Here is an 18,176-nt window from a genome sequence, read left to right as displayed (position 1 = left end):
AATTTGAACCTTTTGTCTTTGTAATAGAAGGAAATTCCTTCCAGGAATTCCCACCTATGCTGTATCCCATTTTTCTTTAACAATCCAACCAGTTGTTTATAAATGTCCCTTTTTCATAAAAATCTGGATGGAATCTCTTTAAATATGATAATTTTCTTCCCTTCAATACATAAATTTCTATTATAATTCAATCTCAGAATTTCATTCCTCATATCCATTGAAGTAAACATGACCAAGACATCTCCTGGTAATTTCTTCACTTTTGCTTTTGCTGACTACTTTTATTCTAAATGCATTTCCAATTGTGAATCCGATGTCTTCTTCTTTTAAATATATCCAAATTGGTAATTCTCTAATTATTTTGGCCCTTATATTCTGATTTGCTTCCTCAGGGATTCCTCTAAATTTCAAGTTCAATTGTTTTTGACTCATCTCCAAAAGAGCCATATTATCCAACATCACTTCTTGTGTTACCTCTCCTCTGACCTGTTCTGTCTCCCTCTTTGTCTCCTTCAATTCTTTCTATGTTTGACTCATTGAGTCTTGCAGTGTCTTAGATCTAACTGCAAGATCTTTTACTTTACTTGTCAATTCCCTCACTACTCCCTCTAGTTTCTTATCTAAAGTCTCCTTAACCTCCAATATTTTTTCTCCACATATTGTTCATTTTGTTTGAATTCCTTCCTTATTTCCACTATTAAACTGTCATAATCTTTAATTTCCTTATCATCCTTTCCCATTTTCCTGTCTTTCCCCTGGGGTGCCCGTTCCCTTTTTCCTAGCCATAGAATCTTTTTTACTGTTAAAATCAATAACCAATTTTTAAATTCTCCTATGCAATTTTACTATCCTCCTCCAGGGGTTGCAAGTCCGTTCTAACTTTTCTCTTAGGTACAGTTCCCCTCAACTCCACTCGGTGGCAGCTAATGCATAAACACCAAGTCCTTAAACAAAGTTACTTTCAATTTCTTTCTCTGCCACAATGCTGTGTTCAAAGAAAGGAAAGAAGAAAATAAAAAGATATTTGCAATCCAGTTGAAGTTTATTATTTTTCAGCCACTTGTCGGCTTAATCCAAAACAGTGGATATCCCAGGAGATCAAATATTTGTAATCCAGTTGGGGTTTTTCTTATTTTTCGGCCGCTTTTTGGCTTAATTCAAGGCAGTAGATAGCCCAGAGAACCAACACAAATTCCAAGTACAATTAAATACAGAGTTTCCGGCACTCTCCTCCGATAGAAGAGCAGAGGTTTTTTTAAAAAAAAGTCCCGACGACAAAGCTCCCTTCCCCTAAACTGTGATAAACCAAGTGAAAGCCTTTAGCCAAGTCTTACACTTTTCCAAAGTTCCACAATAGTTCACTAATCAAAGCCTTTGCTGATTTTTGCCCGCTAGAACTGGCAAAACTTTCTCCATCAGAAAATAGTGGAGTGTGTCGAGTTTGGATTTTAAGCCACTGACAGGTTGAACTCCAACCAGAACCAAAAGAGAGACTCCTCCACTCTACTTCACTTGCCACAAAGTTATTTCTTATAAAAAAAATCAGCCTCGGCACTTTAAACAAAGTAACCGAGGTCTTTTAGTAACACTCACTCAGCAGATACTTTCTTTCCTTGCTCCTTCCTGCAGCCTTCCGCCATATGCCATCTTCTCCCAGCTGCCGGGACAGACTCCCTTTTTCGCCCCTCAACGCTCCAAATCTTAATAAGTTAAATTTTAATGCGATGGTCAAATAAACTTTCCCAATTATAGTTCCAGGTTCTTTTTTTTTATTCTTGGAAGCTTGCAGCTTTCATTAGAAGCCTGAGACTGCACAGCGTGGAGTTAGTGATGCCTCCCCTTCGTGCCTGCAGCTTGATCCCATCTCTGGATTTATTAGCAAAACCCGGGGAGCAGGAGAGCACAACCGGGCACCGCCGGGTGCCACGTCCCCCAAGATAATCCTCTTGAGGTTCCAAGGTCCGCCTAGCCTTCGCTAAACTTCTAAAACACCCCGTGTTGCTCTAGATTCCCCAGAGGGCTATCTTGCACTTCTTTTCAATGGCCGTGGTTCTGCCAGAAGTATGCATTTTTAATTTTCTAAATATATGTAAACCACTTGGAGTTCTTGGATAAATATTTATTTTGCGAGGAATAAATATAAGAAATAAGAATAAACATATAAATAGCAATTTGAAGGACTGTCCATTTCTGTGCATTGACTTCCACTGTGGTCTCATTATGAATCAGGTCCCTCACCCCTGCAATTTGCACTTGACAGAAACTCCCTCTAAATTGAACCTGTGAGGTGAAAGACTAATGACTGTCCAGTTTCTGATCCCACTCTCAGTTTCTGATCCCAAAGTACTTTTTCAATAACTGCTGTGGCTGGTGCATTACTCTCTCACCTCTTATGACAAGTTCATTATGGTTTCGCTAAAAGGCAACTCTGTTAGAAACATGACCTAGATCAATTCTGGCTGAAGAGTAAAGACAGAGACTTGCTTTGGTAAGCTTCTATAAATAGCATACACCTCAGTGCACAGCACATCACGCCACAACCAAGCTCACTTTGAAGTGGTGTACCAACCATGCTTTGTAAATGACACATAAAAGTTACCGCAGTGAATCCCATGGCAAAATCTGTCTTTGCTGCCAGCTCAGCCAGGATTTTGAATGCTGTCTTTAAGAACAAAATTGTTTGCAACGTCTTGCTTTTCATCCTCCAAGGTGGTTCTCAAGGCTGTTTTCCTGGTCCTGAATCACGACATCAGCTCCCGAATCTGTGATGTGGCCCTCAATATTGTGGAATGCCTGCTTCAGCTTGGTGTGGTGCCCTGTGTGGAGAAGATCAGAAGGAAAAGTGACAACAAAGAGAATGAACCCAGTGAGAAGAGACAAAGCGAGACCTCCTTCCAACTCAAGGGGGCTCTGAGTAGTTCAACCTCTGGATTTGGGGTTGCCCCAGCCAGCGCAGCTGGAGATGGCGGTGGAGAAGAAGGAGGAGGAGAAAGTGGTGGAGGAGATGGAGGAGGAGGTGACGGAGGAGGAGAAGGTGGAGGAAGACCTTATGAAAAGAATGATAAAAAGGAAGACAAGGTAAATGTTGGTTATATGAGGCTGATTAACCCACCGTTCATTGTCTTAGATTGAATCATAGAATCATAGAATCATAGAGTTGGAAGAGACCACAAGGGCCATCGAGTCCAACCCCCTGCCAAGCAGGAAACACCATCAGAGCACTCCTGACATATGGTTGTCAAGCCTCTGCTTAAAGACCTCCAAAGTAGGAGACTCCACCACACTCCTTGGCAGCAAATTCCACTGTCGAACAGCTCTTACTGTCAGGAAGTTCTTCCTAATGTTTAGGTGGAATCTTCTTTCTTGTAGTTTGGATCCATTGCTCCGTGTCCGCTTCTCTGGAGCAGCAGAAAACAACCTTTCTTCCTCCTCTATGTGACATCCTTTTATATATTTGAACGTGGCTATCATATCACCCCTTAACCTCCTCTTCTCCAGGCTAAACATGCCCAGCTCCCTTAGCCGTTCCTCATAAGGCATCGTTTCCAGGCCTTTGACCATTTTGGTTGCCCTCCTCTGGACACGTTCCAGCTTGTCAGTGTCCTTCTTGAACTGTGGTGCCCAGAACTGGACACAGTACTCCAGGTGAGGTCTGACCAGAGCAGAATACAGTGGCACTATTACTTCCCTTGATCTAGATGCTATACTCCTATTGATGCAGCTCAGAATTGCATTGGCTTTTTTAGCTGCCGCATCACACTGTTGGCTCATGTCAAGTTTGTGGTCAACCAAGACTCCTAGATCCTTTTCACATGTACTGCTCTCAAGCCAGGTGTCCCCCATCTTGTATTTGTGCCTCTCATTTTTTTGCCCAAGTGCAATACTTTACATTTCTCCCTGTTAAAGTTCATGTTGTTTGTTTCGGCCCAGTTCTCTAATCTGTCAAGGTCGTTTTGTAGTGTGATCTTGTCCTCTGGGGTGTTAGCCACCCCACACCCCCAGTTTGGTGTCATCTGCAAATTTGATCAGGATGCCCTTGAGTCCATCATCCAAGTCGTTGATAAAGATGTTGAATAAGACCGGGCCCAAGACAGAACCCTCTGGCACCCCACTAGTCACTCTTCTCCAGGATGAAGAGGAACCATTGATGAGCACCCTTTGGGTTCGGTCAGTCAGCCAGTTACAAATCCACTGAGTGGTAGCATAGTCAAGACCGCATTTTACCAGCTTCTTTACAATAATATCATGGGGCACCTTGTCAAATCATAGAATCATAGAATCATAGAATCATAGAGTTGGAAGAGACCACAAGGGCCATCGAGTCCAACCCCCTGCCAAGCAGGAAACACCATCAGAGCACTCCTGACATATGATTGTCAAGCCTCTGCTTAAAGACCTCCAAAGAAGGAGACTCCACCACACTCCTTGGCAGCAAATTCCACTGTCGAACAGCTCTTAATGTCAGGAAGTTCTTCCTAATGTTTAGGTGGAATCTTCTTTCTTGTAGTTTGCATCCATTGCTCCGTGTCCGCTTCTCTGGAGCAGCAGGAAACAACCTTTCTCCCTCCTCTATGTGACATCCTTTTATATATTTGAACATGGCTATCATATCACCCCTTAACCTCCTCTTCTCCAGGCTAAACATGCCCAGCTCCCTTAGCCGTTCCTCATAAGGCATCGTTTCCAGGCCTTGGACCATTTTGGTTGCCCTCCTCTGGACACGTTCCAGTTTGTCAGTGTCCTTCTTGAATTGTGGTGCCCAGAACTGGACACAGTACTCCAGGTGAGGTCTGACCAGAGCATAATACAGTGGCACTATTACTTCCCTTGATCTAGATGCTATACTCCTATTGATGCAGCCCAGAATTGCATTGGCTTTTTTAGCTGCCGCGTCACACTGTTGGCTCATGTCAAGTTTGTGGTCAACCAAGACTCCTAGATCCTTTTCACATGTACTGCTCTCAAGCCAGGTGTCCCCCATCTTGTATTTGTGCCTCTCATTTTTTTTGCCCAAGTGCAATACTTTACATTTCTCCCTGTTAAAATTCATCTTGTTTGTTTTTGCCCAGTTCTCTAATCTGTCAAGGTCGTTTTGAAGTGTGATCCTGTCCTCTGGGGTGTTAGCCACCCCTCCCAGTTTGGTGTCATCTGCAAATTAGATTGGATTGTCTGGGAGCACAAAAACAACCTGGAATGTTATATACATCTGCTTCATGCAATAAAATGGGATATTGTTGTCTCTTCCCCCCTGTTGCTAAGGAGGAAAGCACTCCAGCAAGCACACATAGGTTGGCCCTGACAATGCTGATAAAAATTGTGAAGTCTCTGGGCTGTGCATATGGCTGTGGAGAAGGTCACCGTGGGCTCTCTGGAGACCGGCTGAGACATCAGGTATGCCATGGCAAAACAATGGATGGAAGCAGGATTCTTAAACCATTTTGTAGAGTTCCTGGTCTGAGCAGCTCACAACGTTCATCTTGGTCTGGAATTGTATGCGGAAGGCAAGACCTTCTGCACTCATGATTCTTAACTGTGAAGCCTGTGATTTAGCACCAGAGGACAGGAGTGAGTAAGGGGGATTGTGCTGTATGTGAATGCTCCAGCTAGAAATAGAGGAATCCCTCCTAATCTGCCCCATCTTGCTTCCACATGTAGACATTTAAAAACACACCCCAGCACATTTCTGTATAGCTCTTTTAGGATAATTCCAGGGAAATTCTAAAAAGTCCACACACAAACTTTTATACAAACACACTTGAATATTTGTGAGTTCCAATGGCATCCTGCCATTTTTCTTGCTTATTTGCACTCTGGTCAGTGACCGAAATAAATTGATTCATTCTTGCTTATAACAGTGTAAAGCTGGTTAGAACAGCTTCAAAGCATGGCACCTCTGCCACACCAGGTAAAGATGCTTTAAAAATGATGCAGGAAGTGGTGACACAGTACTTCCTGTGTAATTCTGTGCACAAAAGACCACCATCCATTCAAAACAACGGCTGCCCCCATGTTGTACTGTTGGGCAACCTTTTTTAAAAAACCATTTACATTAATGCCCACTTAATGGGACTGCATCATGGTTGAACTGCTCTGATTTTTCAGTCTGTGTGTACGTGTGCATGCATTTGTGTGTCCTGGCTAGACTGGATCCAATAGCATCTGGAGAACTGAAAGAGTTGGCCAAATGGAATCCAAGATTAACCAGTCATCCCTAAGACACAGCATCCTCGATAGGGCAAGACTTGCCAAGACTGTACCCCTTGCTGGCACTGCATGGGAACCAAAGTTTGGTGTGGGGGTTGAACGAAGGGCAGAAATGCATGCTCTGGGTGACGCACGGCTCCCCTATGAAAATCGCAACCCTGTGTGTCCATTCATCTCTCCTGTCATGTGTTGTAATAGATAACCCACGACCAACTGTTATCAAATTTTTTTTGTCCCTTCACATTGAAGCTCTGTCACTGGGAGCATTTTTTACGCCTTCTCATTTAGTACACATGGCCAATGAAGAGGAGATGCAGGGCTGTTCCAGGCTCAGTTTCTTTCTTTGTTCTCCAAATAATACATGGTTGCTGTCACCAGAACCTAAGTGCCTGATCTTCCCTCCATAGGCTCAGAATTGCCTCACAAAGTTGTACAAGCTGGATAAGATGCAGTTCCGGCAAACCATGAGGGATTATGTAAACAAGGATTCACTCAACAATGTGGTGGATTTTTTACATGCCTTGCTAGGTTTCTGCATGGAGCCAGTCACTGACAGTAAGTATAAGCTGTTGTTGGAAAGCCCTCCCCCCCACTTTATTTTTCTTTTTTTCCTTTAAAAAAATCTTTCTCTCCTCTCCTCTCCTTCCTTCCTTCCTTCCTTCCTTCCTTCCTTCCTTCCTTCCTTCCTTTCATTTGATGTCCTCTGCTATGGACTGTTGTCCAGGCCCAAAGATTGCACACGCATGAAACTGGTAGGTGGGTGGTGGAAGGACCCTGAGAGAAATGCAGGGAAGGGAAGATCTCACAGGGTGAGAGACTGGGAGAAGAAAGGAAAGCTCCCAGGTGAGAGCTGGGAGGGTCCACCCCTTTCTGAGTGAGATAAGGGTTAAGAGCTACCTTTGAGAGAAGAATATGTGTTTTTGTTTTTATTTAGATTAGCTTATTTTATCTTATTGTATTATGGAAAAGCTTTAATAAAACCTTAGTAAATATAGGCTGTTATCATAAGATTCCTTAAGAGAAATGACACTGCTACAAAACATAGGAGCTGTAGATGTCAAGAGTATTATTGATTCAGATTTTGCCATTTTTTTGTGAAAACCGAACAGTTCAACTTGACTATTTAATGCTTGTGTTTTGCAGACAAGGCTGGTTTTGGAAATAATTTCACAACAGTGGACAACAAGTCTACTGCCCAAAGTGTGGAAGGTATTATTGTCAGTGCCATGTTCAAATCGCTTATCACCCGCTGTGCCTCTACCACACATGAGCTTCATAGCCCCGAGAATCTGGTAAGGACAACACTGAAACCCTAGCACAATTAATTTCACTCCATACTGTTTTAGTGGCCTAAGTATTGATACTATTGTTGACCTGAGAGAGCACCAGACAGAGTTCATCCATAAGGAAAATGTTGACTGTGTGCACTTCTTTTGCCTCCAGTTTTGACAAAGATTTCCAAAGATTTAACACAAATTTAAATCCTCTGTATACTAGAGCTGTGCCACTTCTCTCAGTGGAAAATCATGTTGCCTTCCAGAATATGCTCTGCAGTTCTCAAAATCTTTATGTAAAATATCCACATTTGTTTCTAATCCAATCACCGTTAATTTACCTGAATGAGTTTTTTCCATGTTGGGTGAGATGATGGCAACTCTTGAAAAAGCCAAAACACTTTATTGGTTAAATTTACTTCATATTTTTGAGATTCTTAGTTACGGCTGATTGAAAACGAAAGGACTGAAGCTTGGGCCAATATTGCTTCAAAGCATGACTCGGGGGAAATGATTCTGATGTTTGCTTCAATTCTTTCATTCTTTTTTTCCTTTTCACTTTCTAATCCTGCACTCCATAGGGACTGTATTGCGACATCCGACAACTGGTTCAGTTTATCAAGGAGGCTCATGGGAATGTCTTTAGAAGAGTAGCCCTTAGTGCCCTTTTGGATAGTGCTGAGAAGTTGACACCAGGAAGAAGAGCAGAGGAAACAGCTGAACAGGAGCCCAAACCATCAGGCAGTAAAAGGTTTGTAACCGAAGTGCAAAACGCACAGAGATGTTTGAGTGATGCTCTGTCCTACCTTTCCCCTAATGCAAATTTGCAGAACCAAGCACCTCAGCATAAGGAGTATGCAGGAGTAAGGAGATAAATGATATTCACACAATTTTGCTAGGGCTTAAAAACTTTTATAACACAATTCTTCTCCTTCAGACCTTAGAATCATAGAATCATAGAATCATAGAGTTGGAATAGACCACAAGGGCCATCGAGTCCAACCCCCTACCAAGCAGGAAACACCATCAGAGCACTCCTGACATATGGTTGTCAAGCCTCTGCTTAAAGACCTCCAAAGTAGGAGACTCCACCACACTCCTTGGCAGCAAATTCCACTGTCGAACAGCTCTTACTGTCAGGAAGTTCTTCGTAATGTTTACGTGGAATCTTCTTTCTTGTAGTTTGGATCCATAGCTCCGTGTCCGCTTCTCTGGAGCAGCAGAAAACAACCTTTCTCCCTCCTCTATGTGACATCCTTTTATATATTTGAACATGGCTATCATATCACCCCTTAACCTCCTCTTCTCCAGGCTAAACATGCCCAGCTCCCTTAGCCGTTCCTCATAAGGCATCGTTTCCAGGCCTTTGACCATTTTGGTTGCCCTCCTCTGGACACGTTCCAGCTTGTCAGTGTCCTTCTTGAACTGTGGTGCCCAGAACTGGACACAGTACTCCAGGTGAGGTCTGACCAGAGCAGAATACAGTGGCACTATTACTTCCCTTGATCTAGATGCTATACTCCTATTGATGCAGCCCAGAATTGCATTGGCTTTTTTAGCTGCCGCATCACACTGTTGGCTCATGTCAAGTTTGTGGTCAGCCAAGACTCCTAGATCCTTTTCACATGTACTGCTCTCAAGCCAGGTGTCCCCCATCTTGTATTTGTGCCTCTCATTTTTTTGGCCCAAGTGCAATACTTTACATTTCTTCCTGTTAAAGTTCATCTTGTTTGTTTTGGCCCAGTTCTCTAATCTGTCAAGGTCGTTTTGAAGTGTGATCCTGTCCTCTGGGGTGTTAGCCACCCCTCCCAGTTTGGTGTCATCTGCAAATTTGATCAGGATGCCCTTGAGTCCATCATCCAAGTCATTGATAAAGATGTTGAATAAGACCGGGCCCAAGACAGAACCCTGTGGCACCCCACTAGTCACTCTTCTCCAGGATGAAGAGGAACCATTGATGAGCACCCTTTGGGTTTGGTCAGTCAGCCAGTTACAAATCCACTGAGTGGTAGCATAGTCAAGACCACATTTTACCAGCTTCTTTACAAGAATATCATGGGTCACCTTGTCAAATGCCTTGCTGAAATCAAGGTAGGCTACATCCACTGCGTTCCCTTTGTCTACCAGGCTTGTAATTCTGTCAAAAAACGAGATCAGGTTAGTCTGACATGACTTATTTTTCAGAAATCCATGCTGACTATTGGTGATCACAGCATTCCTTTCTAGGTGCTCACAGACTGTTTGCTTAATGATCTGCTCCAGAATCTTCCCTGCTATTGATGTCAGACTGACTGGGCGGTAATTATTTGGGTCCTCTCTTTTCCCCTTTTTGAAAATAGGGACAACATTTGCCCTCCTCCAGTCTGCCGGGACTTCGCCTGTTCTCCAGGAATTCTCAAAGATGACTGCCAGTGGTTCTGAGATCACATCTGCCAGTTCTTTTAATACTCTTGGATGCAGTTCATCTGGCCCTGGAGACCTTGTTGATATTGATGCAACAGAGAGCACAGTTTAGTGTGCTTGAAGTCCAATGAAATCCATGGCTCTGAAGCACACTTAAGGGCTGCACACAGATTATTCATCATCTCAAAGACCACCCCATTAGATATCCACAAAGCAGGACTGAAGGACTCTTGACTTAAGCAGACACCTCAAGTTTGATCATAATTTGTACCTGTGAGATCCAGACTTAAAGCTCACTCTGCAGGCTTGTTTCTTTCTAGAGAGTGTTTGAAAAGTGGAGTGTGGTCCTATCCACGTTTATGTTGCAATTCTATGCATATTTACTAGGGAGTTAGTCTTCTTGAGCACAGCGGGACTTATATCTGAGTATGTATCAAGCTGTGAGTCTTTAAAAGTGGATCGTCAACTATTTATTGCACATTTTGAGCATGACAGATTTGTGATGGCAGTGCATACAGATGAGGCAATTCCTAGAATGGGAACATGGACCTCCAACTTCATATTACAGGAATACAAGGTAGGGGTTTCAAAAAAAATATTACTGTACATGTGGCTGTTTTGTCTGCATAGATCTGAAGTGGGAAGTGTTGTCATTGACAAAGGACAACCGTCTTCAGCTCCCGATGAATGCCGCAGTTACATCTCAAGCCGCCCAATGCAGACTCCAGAGCAGTAAGTAAATATTTTGGAGCTCAAAGGTATATTCAGTATTCCCAAGAAATCTGGTAAGCATTCTAGTCACCACCATTAGATATTCTAGCCTTAACTGATGTAACCCACAAATTTTCACCCTTCTGAGCATGAATTGTGCTGACACTTTAAATTTAAGCGTAAGAACAGCAACAGACAGGCTACCATCATGAATTGTTCAAACCATGGATAAGTATGGAATGTGGGACTGGGTCATCTGTGAATCCATTTGTGAAATAATATAATAATATTTTGTTCCCGGCCCCTGCGTGTGTTGGCAAATCATGTATAAGCAACCCCACCCCCACCCCATTATGCCCTGCCCCATCCTGTTACACCTTTTTTGTGACACATTTAGTAATGTTTTCAGTCACTTCTGGGTTCAGTGCTGTGTGTGTGTGCATGATTACGTGTTTTTCGGACACAGATTAATCCGGGGTTGGCAAACTAAGGTCCACGGGCTGGATCAAGCCCAATTGCCTTCAGGATCTGGCCCTCGGACTGTCCTTGGATCGGCGTGAGGATTCTGTTTGTTTGGGCTGCACCATTCCCCCCCCACGCCATTCCATTTCTCCCCTCCCCCCCCCCTGTAGTGGCACCTCCTCCCTTCCTCCTCCTGGCTTCTCCCCACCCTGCCTAGAGGAGGAAGGGAGCTGGCTGAGTGCCATTTTAAGCAGCCCCTCTCCAGAGCCAGCCCTTCCGCGCCGCTCATCATCCGTCTGCCGCCGCCCTGGTGCTCCTGTGGGCCAGAGAGTGGAGCAGACGAGCTCCCTCTGCCTACCCACAAGAAGAAGCGGTGGTGGTGGTGGCAGGCCCTGGGAAGGTAGGGGCAGCAGCTGGGGCTGGGGGGTGGGGACTTCTTGCCCCCCTCGCCTCTTCTTCTAGCTCCCCCTCCCCCGGTGCTGCTCCTCCAGCCCGCGACAAGGTGTGAGTGACAGTGGACCGGCCCATGGCTAAAAAAATTTGCTGATCCCTGCATTAATCAGTCATCGCCTGTAGTTGAAGTAACGAAGGATGAGATTATCAATGTCTACACAAGGGGCAGAATTGAACTAAGTTGTTGCATGCATGGACTGAGGTCTACTTATGCAATGGATTTCCCCCTCTCCTCCCCCTGTACCCATCCCCCTAAAGCTGCCCCGGAGGATTGGGAACTGCATGCAATGGAAATCAAATTTCCCTCGCACTTTAAAGATTTTTGTGTGTTTAGGGGGTTTTTTGCAACAGAGATGTGGGTGTAAATAATACATGAAGTCAAAAACATCTTTTGGTATGTCTTAATTTGTAAATAAGAGGTATGGAGTCACTCGTCTGAAAATCATAGCTGGATTCATTTAAATGGAAGCTCTTTCTCTGTCCATAAATATGCAGAGAATTTTTATTTTTATTTTTTGAGGGGGGGGGACAGCGGCTTTCTGCACCTGTGTAATGCCACACTTTCCTAAGTAAGTGCTGTATATTACCTATTGCAATGAAAACAGCAAAGTTAAAAATTGCTGCCTACCAAATCAAAACATTACCATCTGCCACTGCCTCCACTTCATTCTTCCAGCCTTCTCTCTTCCTTTCCCTTTCCCCTAATGACTTCTTTGTGCATAGTACTCAGTGCTGCAGTAGAAAATATCTAAGTCCATAGAAATAATTGCATTGGATTAAACTGAAGAGTGATTGTACAATTAGCAAAGGCACAAAAGATAATTACTCAGAACAACCCTAATTTGTGTATGGTTTGTTTATTTGGATATTTTGTTTCATAAAACTCAATCTTTAATTTAATATTGCCCAAGCAGTTAATGGCCAGCTTGAAGACTCACTCAAGTTCTCATGCAGTCTGTGGTTGAAACGTGGCCCCACAGAGGATTTGCCTGTTCACCCATAGGTCCATTGCTATGATTATGCCATCTGTCAGGGAGAGGAAATGAATCACATTTTTTAATGATATGGATAAGATTACATTACATCTAATCCTTACATTAAAAGAGTGGGCTGAGAACAATGGTATGAAAATGACACATCCCTACAACAAGTGCTTTTTTTGTTGAAGAGTGTGTGTGAAATAATTATCATGAGCGTTAGAGAGGTGATCAGTTGGTCCGTGGGCTGCTACTTCTAGTGCCTCGCTGTTTTGTCATAGCCCTTTATACCAGAGGTGAGCAGAAGTTGGGTTGGGTTCCATTGGGAGATCTTAAAGTGATTTACAGTAGATTGGTAAGGATTTCTGACTCCCAATAGCCTGACAATTGCAATCTAATAAATAAAATCTTTTGTGACACCCGGCATTTAATAGCTTTACAACCCAGCCTTTGTGTTCCTTACCTCTAAAATGGATATTACTGGTCATTGGTTGCCTACAGCTGGGTCTTTGTGCAACTGTGCTAGCCAGTTAGAGAGTTTTGCGATCTGCAGTAACTCATGTGTAATTTCTATTTGTCTATGCAAATTATGGCAGTCAATGTCTTGGGGTGCAAAGTCACTATCTTGTGCTCTAGTTAGTGGAGCTTGTGATTCTAGTAAAAAAAACCAGTCAGTACCATAAGCCTGTAGCCTTGGGCTGTGTACATGCCATACATGTAAAGCTCACCCCACCCCTAAAGAATCCTCATGCTGGGAATTGTAGCTCTGGGAGGGGTAAACTACAGTTCCCAGGATTAAATCTACAGCATGCTGTGTTTGCAGCCTCTTAATATATCAAGATGGCTTTGGAAAACCTCTCTCTCAGACTTGGCATTGCCCGCCATTTGCAGTACAGGGATAGTAACACTGGCCCGCCTTGCAGGGCTGTTGTGAGGATCAGAGGACCATGTACTGAGTGTTTATGAGAATCCAGAACACTAAGCAAATGTTAAGTAGAACAATGTTGTGCCTTACTAGCCTATTCTTGACAAAGCTGAGCACCAAAGAAAGCTAACAAAATGTCACACAATCCTCTGACCGCTAGAGCACAGTAGAAAAGGTAAGGTGCTCCCATTCTTTGTGCATTCCTGGGTACATTTGGCTAAGCGTTACGAACCATGCAATTTGTTCCATTGCAGTGATGAGCAGATGCAAGGAGCAGCCCTAGGGCGCAAAGATTTCTGGCGAAAGATGTTCAAATCTCAGAGTGCAGCGAGTGATACTAGTAGCCAGTCGGAGCAGGATACCTCGGAATGCACAACTGCACACTCAGGGGCAACCACTGAGAGGCGATCCCGCTCTCGCTCAAGGAGGATCTCACTCCGAAAGAAACTCAAACTCCCCTTAGGTAAATGTATGCCTCTTCACATGATATTATCATATAACATTTAATATATTTTCTATTTTTCCATGTATCAGTGCACAGACATTTTCAGAGAACGGTTCTGTTCATATTTTAGCATCACCTGGAGAATATATATTATTCAGTCTTCCTCCATATTTATTACCATCCATTTCTGTACAAAACCTCTTTCATATAAAACATGTGTGCCAACCTTTTGTTATGTGATGTAGCTTCCTTGGTACCCACATTTACTGCTAGTAGATTCACACACATGCTCACATTTTTCTATGTTCTCTGTACAAACAGGGAATTGGCTGAAACGCTCATCCCTTTCTGGTCTGGCAGATGGTGTGGAAGACCTTCTGGACATCAGCTCTGTGGACCGGCTCTCTTTCATCCGGCAGAGTTCCAAGGTAAATAAGTTTCCTTGAACTCATAGAGAGATGAAGAAGTATGGAGATATGCATAGTGCACTTGTTTTTGTCACGTCTCACTCCTTGTAGATGACCAGTAACAGTTGAATAAGTCTGAGGATGGAAAATGTGCACTTCCCAATACAGATGATAATTTGTTCTGCAACACAAAGACTAGGAACAACTCTACTGGAAGCTCGTACTTGATTGTTCTTAAAACCACCTTTTTCTGGGAAGGAGCCACGTATGGGTTCTAAATTAGCATCATTTACACTTGTTAATGCTTGTGGGTGGTTTTAAGTATCTAAATGTTGTCCATTCCTTTTATCCACAGATGTGTTAGGTAGGTTGCTATTTCCCATTATGCACAGTCATAATCCATTATGGCTTTTCTGTGTGCATATTGGGACATTGACAAGAAAAAAAGCACAAAATCCATTCCCTTAGGCCATGAAGCAGAGGTGCTCAAAGAGCAAGTCTTTCCTTGTAAGACTCCAGCTGCCCACATTTAGCAGCAAAATAAGGCCAAGGCACATGAGTTTTTGTCTTGCAGTAGACCCTAGTGGGTTTCATTCTTCAACTTATGCCACAGCACTTAGCAGTAAGTCTTTTGGGAGCTTCAAAATGTTGCATGTAGAAGAATGGGAATGAGGGACTGTTACATCAGAAGAAGCTAAAGAAGGGGCATTAACAATGAATGGCACACCTTCTTTTTGTTTAGGTGAAATTCACTAGTGCCGTGAAGCTGTCTGAAGGAGGGCCAGGAAGTGGCTTGGAGAATGGACGAGATGAAGAGGAGAATTTCTTCAAGCGTCTTGGTAAATGGCGCACCTGCCGAAGACATCCATCCAAGCTTCATCACACAGAAGAAAAAGATGGTTAGAAATCAGGGTTCTGTTTCTTCAGTCCTTTTTTGCTCCCCCCCCCCTGCTCCATTCTTTGGTTACTTTTCTTCATCAATTTATCCTTTATCTTTTTTTAAACATGGTTTTTGAACTCATTCTACTTCTCTCTCTGGCTCTGCATACTTTGTAGCCATTTTTGTTCTTTTTTTCTTTTTACGCCATTTTGATTTCAGTGTAATTCTAACCAAGAAGGAAAAGCAAATATGGGCCAATAAATTAAACTAAAGTAACATTTGGACTTCAAAAAAATCAAGCCCTCTAGCTTTAGGGGGGAAATTTGGAAATCATTTGAAAGCAGGGGTCTGATTTCAAACATATTATGCTAAAATTAAATTTCACTCTTTGATGTGAAATTATGAATGCGCCCATCAGCTTTTATCTCCCATTATTGATCATCTACCATCTTCTGTAAAGCTCAGCACTGATGAAATGGAAAACCCTGTACAAAATGTGTTTTAATTATCTCTTTTCTTCTGTGTTTGCATGTCTTGTGCCTTCATACCATTTCTTAGAGAGATGCTGTTCTGCATTCTCAACAAAATTACTATTCTTTGAGACAAACAATTAATTGCTTTGTTATTTTTAAGCAGTGGCATCTGAAAAAAGCACTTTCTTTCCTATTATGGAAAAAAATGATAGTAACTGTATTCTTCCAAGTACTTAACTGCCATCCAGTTGCAAATGTGAGCTTGTTGCCAAGGAAACAACCTTGCATCTTGACATTCTTCTATTTTTGTATTGGAAAAGGAACACAGCATCCCATCTCAATGAGTTTTGTTCTGTATTTTTCATAGTACTCAACATAATCCGACATTACATATTGCACTGTCAAACATGAAAGTTACATTACTACATCAGTGTATTTTTCCTTTGGCCATTGCTCCATCACACAATGCATTTCTAAACAAAGAGGGGTTCTATACCAAATAAAGTGGCTCTTGCTATTAGACGCTGTCCAAATGGAAAAAGTGGTTGGGCTCTTCCTGACTGTACTTAAGTCAGAAGGATTTTGGTCTTTGACTCCTCCCCTTTGAACAGACCCCAGTGCCATGTCATCAACTGGTTTGAAAGTCCCCTCAGTTTCAAAAGATGCATTTTTCAATATGCTATGGGGAGGAGTTTCTGTTTGAGAAGTGCAAGCTCTGTGACTGCAAATAGGTTTATTGTTTGGAAATAGACTACTGTGTTAAATTATTTGAACTCAGAGTACAGTGCCTGGACCCAGGTCATTGTATAACAGATTTCAGAGCCAAAGCTGAAATGTTTGTGTTTAACTGTGAGCTGGAGACAAGTAGCATGAATTTCAAAATCCAGGTTCTAGAATTCCTCTATGGAAATTCAGTTTTTAAAACTGAATGGGAAATTGTTCATTTTTAATTTTGAGACATTCATGCTAACAGAATTGTAATCTAAGCCCTTACAGCTATCATGTTAAAATAGGGATAATGGGTGATTCTGCCCTCTCCAGTTCGAGCCTACTGAGCCTCATCAGTCTGGCAGTACCTGGTCCTGCTCTGGTGAGGTAGCACTGCTGTTTTAATAAGTCCTTCTATTCAGTGACCACCCATCAATATACATTATGTAAACCTTGAAGTTTTCCTCTCTCTACTACCCCATTGTAGTGAATGGAAGTGGGCACTCAGGAACTCACCTTGCCCAATATAGGAGGGAAGAGCAAGTTAAACAAAGGATTTACAACTCAGTTCCACCTTTCCATGTGCCAGTAATGTAGTCACGTTATTATTCAGAGTGTGACAAGATGGTGGGAGAGGAGGACATAATATAGGCTTTGGTAGATAGAATCATAGAATTGGAAGGTGATTTGAACATCATTTCCCACCAGGCTAGCTGGAAAGACTAGCTCATTGAAGAGAGAGGAAAGCTTTAGCCCTCTTGCAGTACGTATGTTCCTAAGAGGGGATCAGTTGGTTAGTAGATACTATGCTTTAATCTAGGCCAGTTGCACCCCGTTCCTCATCTCTTTGCTGCCCCCTGGGAAAATTCCAAACACCCATTGTTTGCAGCAGTTTGCCACCTAACACTGAGTCAGGCCATAGCCCAATATAGTTGACTGACTGGCAGCAACTCTCAGGTGCAGGTCTCTGTTAGCCCTACCTAGAGACAAGGGCTGTTGAACCTGGGACATCTTGTATGCAGAGCACATGCTCCACCTATGAGTTACAGCCCTTCCCAATTAATATAATCACTACTTCAGCATTGCTTCTCCTCTCCCTGGTTTTGAGAGGAATGTGGGTGGCATAGCTGTCAAGTGTCCCTTATTTGAAGGGACAGTCCCTTATTCCAGCGCCATGTCCCGCTGCTGTCCCTTATTAATGGATGTTCCTTAAATGATGTCCCTTAAATTTCAAAGGAAGCAGCTCCTCTCCCTCCCTCCCTGCCGGCCAGGGAGGAGGGGGGCTCCAACTGTGTTGCTTGGCTGTGTTGCTCACCCAATAAGAAGTCTAAGAACGACTGGGGGGTGGAGCTTGCATGCCTTGTGTGTGGCTAGTTAATGCAAGCTGAGGGTTTTTTGAATGCTGGATGCCATTTTGTTGCACGTGCTACTGCAAACTTTGCAGTGCAAGGCCAGGCCGGGGAGCCATCTTAAGTTGAGGCTGCATAGGCCTTGTGGTGCATGTGATTCAGATTCTATTCAGTTGAACCTCTGGTTACAAAGTTGGTTGGACAGTGTTCTCAAAGCTACCCAGCATGAGTTTGACCAGACTGCAGGAGGACGGGAAGATTGGAGTGCCTGGAACAGGTGAGGCTGCAGGTCCCTTATTTTGGCTGCTGGTCCCTTATTTTCAAATCTGTAAGTTGACCGCTATGGTGGGTGGTCTTATTCCACCCCACCCTGGTTTATTGCAGCCAGCCATTCACACTATATGGCCTTCCAGCTTCTGCATTTCACTTACCATGAAATTCTGGGACTGAAAGCTTTGCTTGCCATATCTGAGTGGAGGAGGTCTGACTAAAAAGAGTCTCAAGG

At 43.2% G+C, this 18,176-nt stretch overlaps 1 protein-coding gene across 7 annotated transcripts in view; it reads left to right on the top strand.

Moving 5' to 3' along the window:
* The window catches only part of UNC80 (unc-80 homolog, NALCN channel complex subunit), a 184,277-nt gene that overhangs the window by 52,752 nt on the left and 113,349 nt on the right, over positions 1–18,176 (top strand). For 4 of the 7 annotated variants that reach the window (XM_082230828.1, XM_082230826.1, XM_082230825.1 and 1 more), the window contains exons 13-21: positions 2,710–3,078; positions 5,260–5,391; positions 6,612–6,759; positions 7,348–7,496; positions 8,060–8,229; positions 10,512–10,613; positions 13,664–13,872; positions 14,176–14,282; positions 15,004–15,100. In XM_082230828.1, the coding sequence (XP_082086954.1) occupies positions 2,710–3,078; positions 5,260–5,391; positions 6,612–6,759; positions 7,348–7,496; positions 8,060–8,229; positions 10,512–10,613; positions 13,664–13,872; positions 14,176–14,282; positions 15,004–15,100 (1,483 nt within the window). Of the gene's footprint in view, positions 1–2,709; positions 3,079–5,259; positions 5,392–6,611; positions 6,760–7,347; positions 7,497–8,059; positions 8,230–10,511; positions 10,614–13,663; positions 13,873–14,175; positions 14,283–15,003; positions 15,161–18,176 lie in introns of all 7 variants that reach the window. The other 3 variants (XM_082230824.1, XM_082230822.1, XM_082230823.1) reach the window with 1 other exon arrangement.

Source organism: Podarcis vaucheri (genome assembly GCF_965113315.1).
Source record: "Podarcis vaucheri genome assembly, chromosome: 1".
Lineage (NCBI taxonomy): Eukaryota > Metazoa > Chordata > Lepidosauria > Squamata > Lacertidae > Podarcis > Podarcis vaucheri.
Note: the sequence above shows the minus strand (reverse complement) of the source record. Positions and strands in the feature narration are given on the sequence as shown.